The sequence below is a fragment of the Lissotriton helveticus genome, chromosome 8 (assembly GCF_964261635.1).
Source record: "Lissotriton helveticus chromosome 8, aLisHel1.1, whole genome shotgun sequence".
Lineage (NCBI taxonomy): Eukaryota > Metazoa > Chordata > Amphibia > Caudata > Salamandridae > Lissotriton > Lissotriton helveticus.
In genome coordinates, this window is record NC_136069.1 from 15,567,654 (window position 1) to 15,587,691 (window position 20,038).

The 20,038-nt window shown below is 48.0% G+C and overlaps 1 protein-coding gene across 1 annotated transcript in view; it reads right to left on the reverse strand.

The window, feature by feature from the left end:
• The window catches only part of RSPH1 (radial spoke head component 1), a 187,465-nt gene that overhangs the window by 33,328 nt on the left and 134,099 nt on the right, over positions 1-20,038 (reverse strand). Inside the window, exon 6 of the mRNA XM_078655882.1 lies at positions 14,123-14,194. Within this exon, the coding sequence (XP_078512008.1) occupies positions 14,123-14,194 (72 nt within the window). The remainder of the gene's footprint in view (positions 1-14,122; positions 14,195-20,038) is intronic.

Genomic DNA, 20,038 nt, shown 5'->3' on the forward strand with positions numbered 1-20,038 from the left:
GGACTTGAATAACGACGGTTGGTCAGGCAACTGCAGAAAAGCGGACAGAGCAGAGAGGTAAGAGTTAAGAGAGCCCAGAGAGGAGCCCTGCTGGGCACTCTTAACTCTTATCAATATATTGTACAATATTTGTACAATATTTTGTACAATATTTTACAAATGTTTACCATTGGCAGAAATATGCCATTTTGGTGGAAGGTCGCATGGCCGCCAGATTAACTGTATAAACTTCGGGATGTGGATCAAAAGCTATCAACTGTCACTGCTCAATCTCCACACAAGGAGGTGGAGCGTTGACAGGTTCGAATGGAGAGCCTTCCCCTGCTGCTGTGACAGGAGATCCTCCAGAAGGGACAGCCTGATCGGAGGATCGATGCTCATGTTCAGAAACTCAGAATACCAAACTCTCGTTGCCTAGTTCAAAGCCACAAGAATGGCTTGAGCCTGGGCATTCCTGGTCTTCTTGAGAACTCTGAGCAGGAGGGGTGTGGGCAGGAAGGCGTACATGAGGCCTCAGCTCCTCTCACGACGAAAGATATCGCTGAGCGATAGCCACCTTGGAATCGACAACGCACAATACTGCTGACAATGCTCATCGGCGATGAACAGATCTAACCAAGGTTCTACCCACTGCTGAAAGAGATCTTGCGCCACCTCTGACTGGAGACACCATTCGTGATCAGCTAGGCATTGAGGGCTGACATTGTTTGCCCTGGCGTTCAGAGAACCTGCCAGGTGTTGAACCACCAGGGTTATGCCCTGCTGTTCCAGCCATGTCCAGAGACGCAGGGCCTCTCGACAAAGGGTCCAAGACCCCACCCTGCTCTGCTTGCAAAAGTACCTCATGGCAATTGTGTTGTCTGTAAACACTTGCACCAACTCGCCTTTGACAAATGTTTTTAATGCAAGTTGAATCGCCTGGAGTGCCAACAAGTTGACGTGGAGCCCTGATTACGCCAGAGACCTGAGTCCTTGATCTTCACTTCTCCCAAATGGCAGTCCCATCCCAGGAGTGACACATCTATCATACTGTGAGATCTGGTTGGGAAATGGAGAGGGGTCTGCCTTTGATCCATTTGCAGTTTGTAAGCCACCACTGCAGGTCATTTGAAGTTCCTTTTGAGTTCTTGACCACATCCGAGAGATTCCTCTGATGCTGCAGGAGGCCACGAGGCTCAGGAGCCTTGGAGCAATTCTCATCGAAATTCAGGATAGATATGATAGATAAGATATAGTTTATGATACTCCAGTTTCATAACTGGAATATCCTGAACTCGCTGCTCGGGAGGATACATCCAAAACTGAACTGTGTCCAGCACAGCTGCGATGAAAGGGGGCATCTGAAGAGTCAAGTGTGACTTCGGCACATTTATAGTGAACTTCAGCGAATGCAGAAGGTATGCCGTAGCCTGGAGGTGAGAAACGACAGTCTGGGGTGAGGACGCCTTCAACAGCCAGCCGTGTAGGTAGAGGAAGACTGAAATCCCTAACCTGCGCTCATGAGGTGCAACCACCGCCATCACCTAGGTGAACACCTGAGGGGCACTGGTAAGGCAACAGGGCAGCACAATGAATTGAAAGTGCTTTGACCTACTTTGAACCGCAGGTAACGCCTATGGCTGGCAGGATGGGGATGTGAATATACGCATCCTGCATGTCCAATACTACATGCCAGTGTCCCTGGTGTAGGGCAGACAAGGCCTGAGCCAACATGAACATCTTGAATTTCTCCTTTTTGAGGAAGAAATAGGAGTTTCGGAGTTCTAGAATAGGACGTAGATCTTTCGTCTTTTTTGGTATCAGAAAGTTAGGAGAATACCAGCCAATGCCTACTTCTGATATCAGAACCCTTTCTATAGACCCTTGGCCAGGAGAGCTGTAACTTCCTCTCAGAATAAGATAAGATGATGCTTCACCAGCTATTCTTGAGATGGCAGTAAAGGGGGAGGGAGAAACCCCTCAGAATGATCTGCAAGACCCATTCATCCACTGTTATGTACTGCCAGTGGAGGAGATGATGGTGGATTCTCCCTCCAACTGGACACCCAGCGTCTTTCAGAACCAAACTAGGAGGATTTGGAGCCTGCAGCTGCTGGGGGTTGGTGGAGGGTGACTTCTGGCTACCATACTCACGAGGTTGGAATGCACAGCGTCCACTTAAATGTTGGAATTTTGTAAAGCGCACAGCTACCTCCACCGGAGGTGTCCCGGCGCTGTCCGTATACCGCTTAGGAACCCTTCCTGGCTTTCCTGGGAAATGTCCACTCCTGGGCACCCCCCAGGTGCAGCCAGGCATCCCAGCGCTTTTGGGGCCGTTGTGGAGACTAAGCAAGCTATTGCCCAGAGTTGCAGCGTGGGACCCATGATCAGAACAGGTACTGAGGCGAGAATATCCAGTCAGGGGAATTAATGAGTCGGAGACCCGCTGAGGCGGGAATCGAACCCTGGTCCCTGGCCAGAGCTCTGCTTCAAGGTCTGCCTGCTCTAACCATTGAGCCACACTTACTAGCACAACTTGGGAAGTCTGTGCAGGACGGTGGCTGACGCGGATGAAAACCCCCTCCATTGCCACGAAAGGTGCGAAAAGCAGACTGGGGGTGAGGTGTCACTGGAGGGCCCAAGGACCTGGCCATAGCCCGCAATTCTTAGAAACGCTCCAGTGCCGAGTTCGCCTTCTTTCCAAAGAGACGAGTCCCGTTGAAGGGCATGTCCATGAGGTTGGCCTGAACATCCCCCGAAAAGCTTGAAGTTCTCAGTCAGGTGTGGCGTCACAAGTCCACCATCAATGAAACCGATCTGTCCATTGAGTCAGTCAAATCCAGACCACACCTAATGGTGAACTTTCCTGCATCCGTCACATCTCTCACTGCTTGGGCGAGCCGTATCTCCTTCAGAAACTAAGGCAGCACTTGCGCAACCGTTTTCCATAAGTAATGGGTGAAATGGCTCAAAAGGCATGTGGTGTTCACCGACCACAATGCTAGGCTGGCAGAAGAAAACATCTTCTTCACAAGTATTTTTTAATTTTTTTATTTAAGGAGTTTTATATAGCGCTGGCCAGACCTGAAGGTATCGGAGCACTTTCCAACAATTATAATACAGGAATCCCAAATAATCATAGGTATACATATTGGTTCGGAAATCCCGGCGTGTAGTGCAACATTGAGGCAGGGCAGTCCTGAGAGCCTCGCAGAGTGCACAATTGTCCCGATCAGACCCCTTTTCAGGGAGGGGGGGGGAGCGGGGAGGGGCGAAAGGGTGCTAGGAGGAGGTAGATTTTGGTGACAAAGTGTCATGGTGCTGCGGAATGCACGTATGTGCCCTTCAGCACTGGTTACCTACCGGAAAGGCACAGTTGATAAAGAGGTCTTTTAGGAGATTTTTTAATTTTACGAAGGACGGGATAGTCCTAATGTCTGCTGAGTTGGAGTTCCAGATTTTGGGTGAGTTTCCGGTGAAGGATCGTACAGCGTTTTTTTGGTTGGTGTTTTCATAGGAAAGAGCAGAAGGGAGTTGGAGCTCCTGAGGTTCCTAGTCTGGCCGGCCTTTTTGAGTTTGGAGGCCAGGTATTTAGGTTTCCCTGTGTGGAGGGCTTTGTGCGTGAGGCAGGCAGTTCTGAAGCCGGCACACATCTCTATTGGGAGCCATTTTGGATCTTTAAGTGCGGGTGCAATGTGTTCAAATTTCCTGACTCCGGTGACCATTCTGGCTGCTGTACCGGTGAGGATAGCATTCCCATAGTAGAGTCTAGAGAGCACCAGTGATTGGGTGACTTGTGTGAGGTCATGGGGGGGGGGGTGAAGGGTTTTATTTTGTTGAGAAGTTTCAGATTGGGGAAGGCACTCTTCCCGGAGTTCTTGATGTGACAAGTGCATCCAGCCTCTTGGATTCCCTGTCCTGGGGAGCAAAAGGTGATGGGCCATGGGATGTTGAGGCTTGAACTACCAAGCTCTAAGGGGTAGGATGTTCATTGAAGAAACTAGGATCGCCCAGGGCAGGGCAATGGCGAAGAGCTACTGTCCTATGCTAGGCTTTGGCCAAGTGCCTCGAAGGACATTCGTCAGTGCTTCATTCAAGGGCAAAACTGTTTCAGATGAGGAAGCCCCAGGCTAAAGCACTTCGGTCAAAAGGTTAGCCTTGACCTGCACCAAGGGAAACTCAAGGTCAATGACATCCGGTGCCCTCTTCACCACCATGATTCATAAAAGGGGGTGGTGATGGACAGAGCATCTGAATTAAGCAGAACACTCCTACCCAGTGTTCTGCTTAATTCAGATACTCTGTCCATCACCACCCCCTTTTATGAATCGTTTTGGCCACCATAAGTGTGGCAGGGTCTACTCAGATGTGAGTCCCTTGCTCACTGCACCATCAGGATTCAAGCAAGCCGGGCCGAAGACGGCTGCAATGCCAGAAACCGGTCCCCGGAAGCTTGTTTCCTTTCCAGTAAAGAATTGGCTTGGTAGTTTGGTCTGCCCTGTTCCCATGATGCACTGGGCCAGGGCCAGACTAATTTGCATGTAGCCAGGTTCTGAACTGGGATGGTGCAGTGAGCTAAAAAACGGTGATGGATCAAGCCCTGATCTTTTGACTGGGTAGGAGTGTTCTGCTTAATTCAGGTACTCTGTCCATCACCACCCCCTTTTATGAATCGTTTTGGCCACCATAAGTGTGGCAGGGTATACTCAGATGTGAGTCCCTTGCTCACTGCACCATCAGGATTCAAGCAAGCCGGGCCGAGGACGGCTGCAATGCCAGAAACCAGTCCCCGGAAGCTTGTTTCCTTTCCAGTAAAGAATTGGCTTGGTAGTTTGGTCTGCCCTGTTCCCATGATGCGCTGGGCCAGGGCCAGACTAATTTGCATGTAGCCAGGTTCTGAACTGGGATGGTGCAGTGAGCTAAAAAACGGTGATGGATCAAGCCCTGATCTTTTGACTGGGTAGGAGTGTTCTGCTTAATTCAGATACTCTGTCCATCACCACCCCCTTTTATGAATCGTTTTGGCCACCATAAGTGTGGCAGGGTATACTCAGATGTGAGTCCCTTGCTCACTGCACCATCAGGATTCAAGCAAGCCGGGCCGAAGACGGCTGCAATGCCAGAAACCGGTACCCGGAAGCTTGTTTCCTTTCCCGTAAAGAATTGGCTTGGTAGTTTGGTCTGCCCTGTTCCCATGATGCACTGGGCCAGGGCCAGACTAATTTGCATGTAGCCAGGTTCTGAACTGGGATGGTGCAGTGAGCTAAAAACGGTGATGGATCAAGCCCTGATCTTTTGACTGGGTAGGAGTGTTCTGCTTAATTCAGACACTCTGTCCATCACCACCCCCTTTTAGGAATCTCTTCACCACCATAGCATAAGATGCCCCCTCCTCCGTAGCCACAGTATGTGGAGAGAACATACCAGTATCTTGAGAGGTGTTCAGTCCGCTGGCTTCCGCAAGCTCCTCATACCAGTTCAGTTGCTCGCCAGGAATGTCTAACTGGTGTTTCTATAGGGTTCCGTGACTTCCCCCACTCTTCTCCCATGCTTGTAACCTCCTCAAAACATTCAGGCAATGACCTGGAGCCCCTGGGGTCCGTTGGCTCAATGCTGAGTTGTCGGGAATCAGAATGGGGCTGGAGCTGTTGAGCATCGACATCAGGAGTGGAATCAGGGAAGGTTGCACTGGCATTACCGGTGTCAATCCAGATCCAGGATCGTATCCATGATACCCCACCCTAGCAGTGTCTGGAGCCACTGGCGTGGAACCTGATGGAGCCTCTTCTGACCCTGTGGTGTCCAGAGGCAAATCGGAGGGGGTCAGCTTGCTCAGATACTCAGTGAAAGGCCTAGTAAAGAACAAGTTACTTACCTTCGGTAACGCTTTTTCTGGTAGATACAGTATCTGCCTGAGGATTCCTCACCTTGTGAATATCCCCTTGCGTCAGCAACATTCGGAAATTCTTTTGTAGCTTCGCGCCGACGTGGACGACGTCATAGAGGCACGGCATCGCACGCGATTCCGCTGACGTCACCAACACTACAATAGGCCCACGCCGGCGTGATGGCATCAGTTCCGCCCTTTTTTCTGTGGCTTCGAGGCACACGGACGGACCAATGACAGTAGACATATACACAGTATACGCAGTACAAATATCAAGGTAACACACACAGTGTGAAGCAAATGCAATAAAACATTGAAATAAACAATTCCTTGATGAATAAAAAATGAATACATTACAGAGACTCTGGTATAGAACAGTGGACAAAGGGGAGGCGGGTGGGTCAGTGAGGAATCCACAGGCAGATACTGTATCTACCAGAAAAAGGGTTACCGAAGGTAAGTAACTTGTGCTTCTGATAGATACATCTGCCAGTGGATTTCTCACCTTGTGAATAGAGTCCCACAGCAGTCCCCACTCCCGGAGGAGGGCGTCCACTTCTCTACACCAGAAAATCCTGGAGGACAGAGCCCGTAAAGTGGCCGTCCCTCCTCACCTCAGTGTTCAAGAATAATGCTTTGCGAAAGTGTGGAGGGAGGCCCAAGTCGCCCTCTACAAATGTCCTCAACCGGCACACCTCTTGAAAGTGCAGAAGTCGAAGACTTAGCTCTAGTAGAGTGAGCCATTATACCCTCTGGAGGATCCTTACCGGCCAAAGGGTAGCAGATCTTTATACAGAGGATGATCCATCTTGAAAGAGTCCTTTTATGTACCGCTCTTCCTTTCTTGCAGCCAGCAAACCCAATGAAGAGCTGGTCATCCATTCGATAGTCTTTAGTTCTATCTATATAAAAACTCACCGCCCTCTTGGGGTCCAGACAGTGTAGCCTCTCCTCCTCCTTGGAAGGGTGATGGGGAGGATAAAAGGTAGGAAGGGTAATAGATTGACCTAGATGGAAGGGAGTTACCACCTTAGCGAGAAAAGCAGCCCTGGTCCTAAGAACCATTCGATCCGCATGAATGGTCAAGAACGGGGGCCTTGTACTAAGAGCTTGAAGCTCACTTACCCTCCTTGCCGAGGTGATCGCAACCAGGAAGACTGTCTTAAAATAAAGAATAAGAATAAATGAACTTAGTGGAGTCACGCCTAGCTGATAAAATGACATCCACCACATCGTGTGGGAGAGAAAAAGAGTTCAGGTTGCCCCGTTCAATCTCCAAGAATGAAGGTGTAATGTCTGGAGGTGGGGGTGTAGAACCTGCCCCTCCATTTGAGAGAGGAGATCTGCCCTGAACGGGAGACGGAGCAGCGGGCGAGAGGAGAGGTGGAGAAGATCCGTGTACCACACCCTTCTTGGCCAATCCGGGGCGACCAATATAACTTGGGCCCGGTCTTGGCGAATCTTCCTCAGAACCCGAGGAATCAAAGGTATGGGAGGAAACGCGTAAAGGAGTTGCGAGTCCCAACTCAACTGAAACGCGTCCCCCAAGGCTCCCTGCATCGGAAACTGGAGGCTGCAGAATGACGGGCAGTGAGCATTCTCACGAGTGGCGAAAAGGTCCACCTGAGGAGTCCCCCACGTCCGAAAGACGTGACGAACCACCTCCGGGTGAAGCCTCCACTCGTGGTCGGCCGAGAACTGCCGACTGAGACTGTCTGCACGCACGTTCAGAACTCCGGCCAGATGATTCGCCATCAGACAAATCTGGTGGTCCTGAACCCAGGACCAGAGGCGCAGAGCCTCCCTGCAGAGACACTGCGACCCCACTCCTCCCTGCTTGTTGATATACCACATCGCGGTCGTGTTGTCCGTCAGGACTTGCACTGACAGACCGCGAAGGGAAGGGAGGAAGGCCTTGAGCGCCAAACGTATTGGTTGATGTGAAGCAACTTTTCCTCTGGAGACCAAAGACCCTTGACCTCCAGATCCCCCAGATGAGCACCCCACCTGAGAGCGGATGCATCCGTTATCACTGTGGCAACTGACGGAGGTAGTTGGAAAGGCTTTCCCTGAGACAGATTGCCTTCCACGCTCCACCAAGACAGATCCACTGCAGTTTCTCTGGAGATCCTCACTGACTCCCTGAGATCTCCGTTGTGTTGATACCACTGCCTGCGGAGGCACCACTGGAGCGCCCTCATGTGCCAGCGTGCATGCTTGACCAACAGAATGCATGAAGCCATCAGACCGAGCAGGCGAAGGACCTTCAGGACTGGAACGACCGCTCCATTGCAAAATAAAGGAATCATTTCCTGTATGTCGCGAATCCTTTGTGGAGGAGGGAATGCACGGCATACAGTTGTGTCCAGTACAGCACCTATGAACAGGTTGCGCTGGGAGGGCACCAGGTGAGACTTGGGTATATTTATCGAAAAACCCAACCGGTACAACAACTGAGTTGTCTCCTGCAGATGCTGGAGCACCTTCTCTGACGACTCTGCCTTGATCAGCCAGTCGTCCAAATAGGGGAATACTGGAATCCCCGACCTTCTGAGATGTGCTGCCACCACTGCCATCACCTTGGTGAAGACTCGAGGTGCAGTAGTAATTCCAAAAGGAAGGACCGCAAACTGATAGTGTTGTGATCCCACCGTAAAACGGAGATACTTCCTGTGCGACTTCAGAATTGGGATGTGAAAATACGCATCCTGCAAGTCGAGCGACACCATCCAGTCTTCTTCCAGCAGCGCTTGAAGAACCTGTGCAAGGGTGAGCATCTTGAATTTCTCTTGTTTCAGATAGAGATTCAAGATCCTGAGATCCAGGATTGGACGAAGTCTGCCATCCTTTTTGGGTATCAGAAAATACCGGGAGTAGCATCCCTGACCCCTTTCCTGCTCATGGGACCACCTCTATCGCACCCTTTCTTAACAGTGTTAGCACTTCCTCCTGTAGAAGTAACAGATGTTCCTCTGAGCAAAAACCTTGACAAGGAGGGTAATTGGGAGGGAATTCCCAAAAGGGCAGGGCATACCCATTTTCTACGAGATTGAGAACCCAAAGATCTGATGTAACCGATTTCCAATCCCGTAGAAAGTAGGTAAGCCGACCCCCACCGGACCCACATGATCCTGAATGGCGGATCTAGGGCTGCTTTTCTGTGGCTGGGGGGTTGGAGGAGGTAGAGGAGGAAGAGGCTTGTCGACCTCGAGGCCGACCCCTTTGTTTTCCCCTATAAGATCTGTACTTTTATATTAATTATTATTTTTTATAATAATTATATTATATATATAATAATAAATATATAAAAAATACAATAATAATAAAAAATAATTATAATAACATTCTGCTGCTGCTGCTGCTGCTGCTGACCTTGCCGATAGTTGCGAAAGGAAGAGCGTCCAAACCCTCTGAACCTCTTGGCTGTAGAACCTCTGATTTGAAGCCCTAAAGATTTGGCAGTAGCCCTGCTGTCTTTAAATCTTTCTTAGGCTGTATCAGCCTTTTTGCCAAAGAGACCAGATCCATCGAATGGCAGATCCAGCAAAGCAGCTTGAACATCTACTGAAAAGTCCGAAGATTTCAGCCAAGCCAATCTCCTTGTGGCAACCGCAGTGCCCATGATACGTGCCACAGAGTCTGCAGTGTCCAGTCCACTTTGTATGACCTGACGTGCCGCTGCCTGTGCGTCTGATAACACCTCCTTAAAAATCCTTCCTGCTGTCATCAGGGATCTTAGGAGCCAAAGAACGCATTGTATCCATAAGGGCATGTACATATCTCCCCATAAGGCAAGTGGCATTAGTTGACTTCAACGCCATACTTGCAGAGGAGAAGGTCTTTATAGCCACCTGATCTTGTTTTTTGGCGTCCTTATCTCCAGGCACCTGAGGAAACGCACTCTTTTTGGAACAGGCTGCTTGTATGACCGGACTCTCAAGAGAAGGATGAGACGTCAGAAAGGAAGGGTCTTCAGGCGCAACCCTGTACCTTCTCGCCACACTCTTGGAAACTGCCGGTGCTGAAAGTGGCTTTTTCCATACCTCCATAATAGGCTCCGTTAAGGCCTCATTAAACGGAAGCAATGGTTCCACCACAGAGCTGGGTGAATGTAAAACTTCTGTTAGAAGATTGGACTTAAATTCCACTGTGGGTAAAGTCAATTGCAGAAGTTCCACTGCCTTCCTCATCACCACATGATAAGGCTGGACATCCTTTGAAGGCGCATCAGAACCAGATGGTAACTCCCACTCTGGAGAAAAATCTAGACCACTAGCATCAGCTAGATCCTCAAAACATTCATCCTCCAGTTCACCTTACTCCATATCAGGATGTGTCTCCATATATCTGCGCTCCCCCATAAGGCACTGTGCCTCCCTCCTGGACCTCTCCTTAACACGCCTCGCCGCCGGAACCACCAACGACTCCGACGGAGCCGTAACCGACGTCGGTATCGAATCTGATGGTCCAGTGGGTTGCCCTCGAGGTCGATCTGGAGCGGGCGACGCCGGTACCGGCGTCAACGACCTCGGCGGAGCCGGGTATTGCCATGGCGGCTTCGGAGCCGGCATGAACGGCATGAATGGAGCTGGAGCATAGGAGTGAGGAACTCCTAAATTGAAGGCCAGAGGACCCATAGGACCGAAGGTGTGCCAGAGGGGTACCACGCCCTTGAAAAGACACCATACATAGCGTTTAGGAACGCTGATGGGTCCTGGCCTGGGGCTGGGAAAGGTGGCTGAAGACCCTCAGGCTGTTCTTGTGGAGGGTTCGGATTCGGCTCTTCGACAGGCGCAGAATCCTCATCCACATGAACTTCTTCCTCATCTCGGGCCGGGGACGGCGCCGGAGATGGATTCGAAGCCCGAGTCGGCGACTGTGCTTGCGACTCCGAAGGCGAAGCCTCACCTTCCTGATCCAAGACATCCATCGAGACCACCTTGGAACGTACCTTCTTCGGTGACCTCGACCTCGAGACCGACTCCTTAACGGAATGACGCCGGGATTCATGTTTCTTCTTCTTATGTCTCCTCCTCGACTTCGAAGCATGGTCTGAAGCGGAATTCGAAGACGACTCCTCTCGAGACCTGGATCTTGACTTCGATCTCGACCTCGACCTTGCCCTTCTCGAACGAGATCTCGAAGATTTTCTTCCCTTGTCACCCTTCAGCTACGCCACCAGAAGTTTAGTCTCTCTTTCCCGCAGGGCCTTCGGGTTCATCTTCCGACAAGATGAACATCCATCCACATCATGGTCAGAGCTTAAACACCATATGCAGTCCTCGTGCGGGTCCGTGATGGACATCATTTTCCCCGCACTCCCTGCAGGGCTTAAAGCCGGTCTTCTTTGTCAACATCATGTTGAAACAAAGAAGCAGAAAAGCGAAGATAAAGGCAACAAAGTCACTAAATAGCTACTGAGTTTACCCGAAACCGTTAGCGTCGACGACGCTGAAAAAAGGGAACTGATGTCATCACGCCGGCGTGGGCCTATTGTAGTGTCGGTGACGTCAGCGGAGTCGCGTGCGATGCCGTGCCTCTATGACGTCGTCCACGTCCACATCGACACGAAGCTACAAAGAATTTCCGAATATTGCTGACGTAAGAGGGATATTCACAAGGTGAGGAATCCACTGGCAGATGTATCTATCAGAAACTCTTTTATTTGAGAGGGGTTGCTCCCGGAAACCGAGGGAGGCTTGGAGTTGTGCCTAGAATGTCAACGTTCCTCAATTGTCTTGTCAATTCTCAACTAATGAGGTGTAGTTGAAGTCCGTCAAGACTTCTTCTTCTTCTTTTTGTGCTTCTTCCCTGAGTGTCTCGAGGACCTTGAGTGCGATGAAGAAGACTTGCGGCTCTTCAAGCGATCCCCAGACATTCTCTTCCTCGATTGGGACCGAGATCTCCTAGCAGTTGTTCTAGATGGGGTTGACTATCGGGCTGCAAGCAGCATTAGGGATCATTCCTTCATAGCCTTCGGTGGCATGGCCAGGCAGTCCGAGCACAACTTCAAGTCATGGTCAAGGCCACAACGCCATAAGCACACTACCTTTCTAGAGGTCACTCCTTGACACACAAGGAAAAAATCTTTGACAGAACGTCAAAGAACGTCTGTCAAAAATAGAAAGAAGGGTAGCTTTTCTCCAAATCAGCGGTACTTATGTGGAAAAAGAACTGACTTCTGCGAGCCTGAATGACACCTATACAGGTGACTGCGACATCACATCCGACGCCGCTGGTGCCATGCGGATCCAAATGGAGCCACCTGACAGCACGCAGGGCTATTGCTCACGCAAAAGTTAACGGATACATTCTGATGCCTGGGAAATTTAAAGATAAGGAACCTGCAACTAGAAGTCTCTATCAGATGGCTGCTTTAAAAAATTTAAGCATTTACATTGTTCTTCTGCCCTGAATGATCAGAATAAAGTTCAGTGCCTTTGTGAGACTTCCAGCCAAGCTTCCCACAACCTGCCCTGCTCCAGGGCCAACCTCTGTTATATTTAAATCTCTCTGAAGCCACTGACTTCTGTGATGTACATGGGGAAGGTGGGAGTTGGGGGAGGCGGAAATTAATCATCATCATTGGGGATTCCCAAAATGGAAATCTATATTACAGGTAAGACACATTTTGTTCTCTATCAAGAGATCCTTGACATATGATGATCGTTAGATTAGAATAGCAAGCAGTACTTGTACAAGGAAGGCAGGACAACATTCATCTTTTAGTGGACTTTTTGTATATAACAGATAACTTGTCTCAACAAACTTCCAATAAATGACTCCAGAAACATGCCTGAGAACAAAATAAGGTTAAAACAACAGGAGTATAACCCATAGACCGGATTGAGATCTGAACAACAATATCTCAATCGGATTCAATAAAAAAGGCGAGATCGCGAACAAAGAAGAGAGACTCTTGATATCAATTTTTGAAAGTGCAAATAGCATCATATATTAAGAACATATTTTATACAGGACAGTTGTAGCAGCACTATTGGCATAAAATGCGGTGGCAACCCAAAGGGGCTTTGTGCACTTGGTGCTAGTGAAACAAAGAGTGACGGCGCGAGTATGAGTATGAGTATGAGTAAGGTTTATAAAGCGCGTAGTAACCCGGAAGCATCCCAGCGCTAAAGACCAAGACAGCGGAGTCAGAGGGGAAGACAGGAAGAAAAGGGGGGGATCAGGGGAAGAGGTGGGTTTTCAGAAGTTTCCGGAATCGGAGATGACAAGGTTCGGTCCTAAGTTTGAGGGGGAGGGAGTTCCACAGTTTAGCTGTGTTGACCGAGAACCGTGGGTGAACACAGCGAAGGGCGCAAGGTGACAAGGTGAAAAACAATATATACAGAAACAATGGTTCATCTCAATGAATGAATAACAGATATTCGTTTGGGAACCAAGGTTGAGGGTGTGCCATGAGTTGTGCTGTACATAGGGTCAATGGCGTTTCGATCCTATCTAGTCAGGATCTTCATCAGGACCAGGTTGCCAGTTTAGTGAGTTGTTGTTACTAGGGTAGGCGTGGGCACAGAAACGGAGCCTCGATCTGTCCAAATTGTTCAGCTTTGATCCCCGGCGCAGACTCCAGTCTATTGACAAGACCCTGAGCCGCCCCCGGCCACCGGATTCGTACGGCGGACCGATTAAGTCACCAGGTACCGATGTCTGGACCTTGGGCAGTGGATCGTTTGGTTCCGACCCTGCCTCCCGAGTACGTCTCCCTTTAGGCTGAACAATTTGGACAGATCGGGGCTTCGTTTCTCTGCTCACGCCCTACCCTGTGTCAGTTTACGCTCGTCTCTCATGTTATTAGCTCACTGTACTGTAGGCTGTATAGTCAATCTTTATGCACTTCTGTTATGTCTATACTTTGACAGTTTGCCACTGGTCACTATCTACTAATGGGTGAGTTGATGAGGGCAGCTCAGAGACTGCCCAAAGCCGTGAGGACTGCAGAAGCATTTGGGGCTAATCTTTGGACTCAGGAGCAAAAGGTGATCTGCATCTATCCCAAATAACCTGAAAATGTAAACGGTGATCACAGCTTGTGAAAACTGTACACACACATGTTCTGTCTTCTAGACCAGGCAGGTTCTTAGAGATGCACACACAATAGTCCACACCGACGAAGAGAAGCTTCGAAGCCCCCAATCCTGAGAAGCACAATCAGGTGGGTCAACATTCGACTCTAGGGATAAACCATTTCAGCCAGAGAGGGACTAGGCCTGAAAATGAATCACCAACGATGCTTACCTTCTCTGCTAGGATGTACTCTCCATGCTGCTCACAGCCAATCTCAAAGATGTACTTCCCTGGTCCCAGAGGCTGCAAAAAGATCAAAGGTGTACAAAGATGGATCAGTAAGGCCGCTGAAGATGCTGGCATAGTACAGGACCTTCAAAAGGCGGTGATATCCATACCAGCTTTATACAGGGCTACAGATCACTGAGCATGTTCAACACCCTGCGGAAGGCCAGAAAACACACCTATAAAACATTGATGCTCTCAGGGGCTGAAAGCACATAACCTCATTAGACTCACATCACACCTGAAACTGAATAAAAACAAGTAAAACATGTCTTTATATATATACTTTTTATTTAATGAATATAATTTCCTGTTACAACACATGTGTTTATGTTTAACAGTAATGTAGAAAACCTTAAAAAATTGTACAAAGAGTTTTTTTAAGGATGCGGTTCACGGATCTTGAGCTACTAATTTGTATTATCATATTTTTGAGTCCACAAATTCAAGAATCAGATTCTTTTTTTCCAATGTTCTGCATGTTTAGATCACCTGCAAAGGAGGTAAAACAAGCCTTTTTGCTATTTTTGACTTGACTGAGTGCATGTCTCACGGCTACTTCCAACGATTTGTGGATATGCTATTTTCAGTTTACAGGCATCATGCACCTGTATCCTTACTTTCTCTTACTTATTTTATTTATGTATTTATTTATTTATTTAGTGTATTTGTAAAGCGCAGACCTGTCACCCAGAGGGCATCTTGGCGCTATGAACTTCTGGACGGTACACTACTCACTGCTCAACCAATTTTCGGAAAGAGGTGCGTTTTCAGCGCTTTCCTAAACGGCAGGTAGTCCTTGTGGCTTCTCAGAGAACTAGGCAGGGAGTTCCAAAGTTTGGCCGCTGCAACGCTAAATGAGCGGCCACCCATCCTAACTCTCTGAAACCTTGGGACAACCAGCAGTTGTGCCGAAGAGGAACGAAGGGGCCGCGAGGCAGAATACCAGGCAAACATATTCCGCAATGGTATCGGGCCCAGTTGGTGTACCGCCTTGAACACCAGGCACGCGGCTTTATACGACACTCGCAGATGTACCGGAAGCCAGTTTAAGTCTCTTAGAGCGAGAATGGAGGAGCTGGACCTGGGGCGGGAAAGAGCCAACTTGGCGGCCATGTTCTGCACTCGTTGTAACTTCCCCAGCGGATTTTTAGGGGCCTCCAGAAGTAGCGCATTACAATAGTCTAAACGACTTAGAATGGTACTGCGAACTACTTCCGGCCTGGCCTGGGCGGGGAGAAGGGGCAGAACTTTACGCAACATGCGTAACAGCATCATGCACGTAGAGATAGTTTTATTGACGTGCAGATCAAGCTGTAAATTTGGGCCGAAAATCACCCCCAAGTTGCGTGCTGATCCAGCCGCCGCTACTGGCTCGGGGAAGGTGGTAGGCCAAAAGTTCTCTGGAAGAACACGCGGAATCCGGTCTATAGAGCAATAGAGCACCTCCGTCTTCGAGCTGTTAAAGTGGAGGGAAATGGCCCGTAACCAGTCCACTGTGGCTGTCATACAGAGATGAAATGTCTCCAGCGGGACCGCATTGATTCCTTCCAGAGAAAAGACCAGTTGGGTGTCATCGGCATAATTAAAAGCCGAGACACCAAAAGATTTGATAAGCTGGACCAGGGGGCGAAGGTATAGGTTGAAAAGTATCGGGTTGATGGCCGAGCCCTGTGGAACCCCCTGTCCAACTTTTCTTGGCTCAGAACTGAATGGGGGAAGCGAGACCAGCTGTTGCCGATTACCCAAATAAGATATCAGCCAATCTCTTGCACCCTCTGTGACCCCACATTCCTCCAGTCTCCTGATAAGGGTCTGATGGCAGACCGTGTCGAACGCGGCCGACATGTCGAGCAGCACTAGAAAGGCTGCCCGACCACTGTCGACACGCGACCGAAGGTTGTCCAGTACGGTTACAAGGGCAGATTCCGTCCCGTGCCCTCCACCAAGCTCCATCGAGTGAGATTTAACCAGCCCTTTAACCTACCTGTTCTTAATAAATGATTTTTTCCTTCATTCATTTAAGTCCGGTTTTTCACTGTAATATAATTTTTTTTAAAATGTAGAGTATTATATAGCGCAAACTAGACCCGAGACATCGGGTATGAGAGCGCTTTACATGAGCACCAGTTTCATTACATGAGGCCACATTCATTTTTGTGTGGCACGGGGAGATTAAGTGATTTCCCAAGAATCACAGGATGTTGAGCGTCGTTGGCAAGACTCGAATCCGGTTCCCCAGCTTCGAGATCGACTGCCCTAGCCGTAAGGCTACATCCTATCCCAAGTTATATATATTATATACATATATATATCACAGATAATGCCATCCTTCCAAAGAGAAGCTGCCATTCAGCCTAGCGACTACAAAACTAAGCAGTTGGGGACTTGAAATAACTATCAGTCTCTCCGAGTAATGGTATTCCATATCTTACTCTGGCTCTTGCCAAGCCTCAAGGCCTTGGAGGGCAAGGAAGATCTTACAGATGGCAACTGAGTAGATGCTACATTCTGTAGACTGTCAAACTGCGAAGGTGTGCCTGAAAGAGGGGATTCACTGGGCAGACCAGGCTGCTTAGAAGACTATCAGGACTTTATGACATCACCAGGCACATCCTCGGACCATGCATGGCAGCACATTCATTGGACATCAGACATTAAGAGACCGAGCCGCTCACACTTCCTTCACGAACACCATGGTGTCTATGGACTGCAAGGCACTGGAAGTGTGATGTATTCCTATAGGTTCTGTATCGATCCCCCTATTCCTGACCCTGTTCTGGTTAACAAGTTAACTAGCAGCCATCCCATGATGCAGAAACCGTTATCTGATTAAGCCACACCACGGCACAGGAACGCGTTATCTGATTAGGTCATAACGCTTGCCATCTAATTAGGCAAGCAATATTCCTCCAGCCCTTGATAAGGCATACGGAGTTCTCAAAACAAATCAAACCTATGACAACCTGGGAAAATCCCTGCGGCCATTGTTTTGATTTCACCGAGAACTTCAGTAAAAGAATGTGCTAACGACCAGTTCGTATGACATCCTTATTGACGTATCTATGTCCATCCTTACGTCAATCTCGGCACCTTACAGGTATAAATATTACCGATATTGCCTTAAGCAAACACACGCGGTGGTGACGAGAGCGGAGCAGCCAGACTTGCCGAAGCCCAGCACAGAGCGGACCCCGCTGGCGCAGCCCCGCCTTCCTGACGCGCTGAGAAGCACACGCTGCCTTTCTCCTGCCGAGAAATCCAGCTCCGGCGCTTCCAAGCAGCCCTTGCAGGCAGCCTGGAATATCGAGACCAAAGACGAGAGATACCATCCCTCAACCATCCTAGATTCCAGGTACAGAACTGAATAACCCCTTGCAGAGAATTCTTGAGTCAGTCACTTGGCAAAACAAACTTAACTTAAACTGCTACTTTCTATTCCCGCCCACGTATTAGGCTTAGGTCAGGTACACCGGGGTAGGCGTGGTTAGAAGCACCAGTTGAGTACGATTAGTCAAATGTATATATGTATGTATCTATTTTATCCATTTTAAACCACCATATGGCTTAGAAACCATATAAATGTTTTTACAGTATTATTTTATACTTCTGCTTTTATTGTATGCACTTTACTTACCCATAAGTATTGCAATAATATCGATTCATTTCTCTTGTACGAGAAAAGAGACTGATCAATAAATAACATCTTTTATTGAACACGCCCGTCTCTTCCTTTTCTCTACAATCTGGTGAAACTAAGAATGCACGTACTGACTGAGTAAAATAAGTTGTCTTTTGTTTTCACACGACTCTAGAGATACACTCTTGATTAGGGGAGAGCAAAGTTGTCATGTTCTATGGTTGTCAGAAACTAAATCCCTTCTTGTCTATCCAGGGAGGTTCAACTCCTCCTTGCCTATTCGAGAAAGTTTCTAGTGAACTCTGAGCTAGCTGGCAAACCCAAAAACTTTAAGTCTAATATCGACAGTAGAAGACCTAGTTAACGTCTGGTCTAGGCCTATACTATTGAAGGTATTATTCCAATGCGCAGAGCCTATTGGGATAATAGGAACTACACTACAGAAGATGGGTCAATAAACTAGACTATGATTCTAACTAGAGAGTCACTTCCAGGTTGCGGATTCCCGTTCAGGTCATTCCAAGCAGCAGGAGTACCTAAGCCCTTAGAACTGATGGAGAAGCTGACAAGCACAATTCTGATTGGTTGTGTAACTTCCTATTACTGTTTAGCTTTGCACCCAGCTCCCCTTCAACTTTATTAAATTCACCCTCCTGGTTTCTTTGGGTTGCATATAGGATTACAGGCATGCATATTTCTGCTTGTAACCTACACGCTCCTTGTCAACCTGGGGTTCTACGCCAGTTTCCTGGTCATATGTATCTATGTATGTGGTATTTCTATAGCACAAACCTAGAAAAAAGACAGTGAGTATTGTACAGAGGCAAAGGCAAGCATAGAGTCAATGAGTAACAAGCAGCCGTAGCTGTTTTGTGGAGTATTAACGCATTGTTATGTAGAGCTCTTTATAGAGGCGCATCAACAACGGTTTCGTAATTTGGAGCAGCATTTGTCTGGTCCTCATGGATTCTGGGATGCTGAAGATCTTGGGATAATCAAAGGAAAAGGCCTGCGCCTTCTTAGTCTGCTGGTGTCCTGGCTACGGATGTGCCGAGAACGACCAATAATGGTGAGCTTGCTGCAAGATAAAAGGGGTGCTGGTTGGGACGGCTTGTAAATGATGCTGTTCTTGCCCTAGTTCTTGTGGACTGTGCTTTCACTGTCCTCTACAACGGTCTGTTCATTTAAACATGAAGTACATGCCTCAATCCATCCTAGCAATAGTCTGCTTAGTTATTGCTTTTCCTTTATTTCCTGATCTAGAAACTACAAAGAGCTGATACGTTTCCTGAACTTTTTTTGTAGCAGGCAAATAAAACTTTAGACATGTTCTTATATCCAAAAAGGCTGATTGCTTTCGATCAGTGTACAGGGATTTGCAAAGAACGTTGGTAACTTGATCTTTTGCTTAATATGAAATATGATTGGAACCTTCGGAATGAATTTTGGATTAGTTACCAGAGTCACCTTATCTTTTGAAAAAATCCAATATGGTTCCTCAATGTCTCTTCATGTTGAAGTAATTGTCTACAGGAATACCATTTTCCAAGTCAGATGTTTAATTAATGCCTTATCAATTAGTTCAACCGACGCCGTCATCCATGCTGCTAAACCAGTGTTTAGCTCCGACTCTGGAACCAACTTTGGAGTAGAAGGAAACGTTCTGAATAAGCTCTTAATAAAATCTTTAACAATTATCTCTGACTATAACGTCAATTGTTTTGGAGATCTTAAAAATCTTGAAACTGTGGATAAGTCCAACTTAACTGATAAGAATGATAAACCAGATTTAGTCGAATGCAACAAGTAAGGTTAACATTCATGTCGATTCCATCTCCAATGGGTTCAGCTTTTCTTTTTGCGCCCAGGCCACAAAACATTTCCATTTTAAATAATATGATTTGATCCTCACTGGGGCTCACGCTTCCTTCAGAACTTGTCTACAGCCCTTTACGAATATTCAGATGGCCAGACTAAGTCCTGATGAAACATGTTGTAAGGTGAAGCGACTGTGGGTTGTGGGAAAGTAACTGTGCGTCGCTCTTTGACAATAGCTTCACATCTGACTTGAATTCAGGTTTCTCTCTGCACATTTTCCATAAAGCTGCAGACCAATGCCGATGTGTCCATGCTGGCGCTATGAGGATCATATTGCAACTTTCTTTCATTAATTTGCCTAAGGCTCTTGAAGTTAACAATTTAGGAGGAAATCCATAAACAAA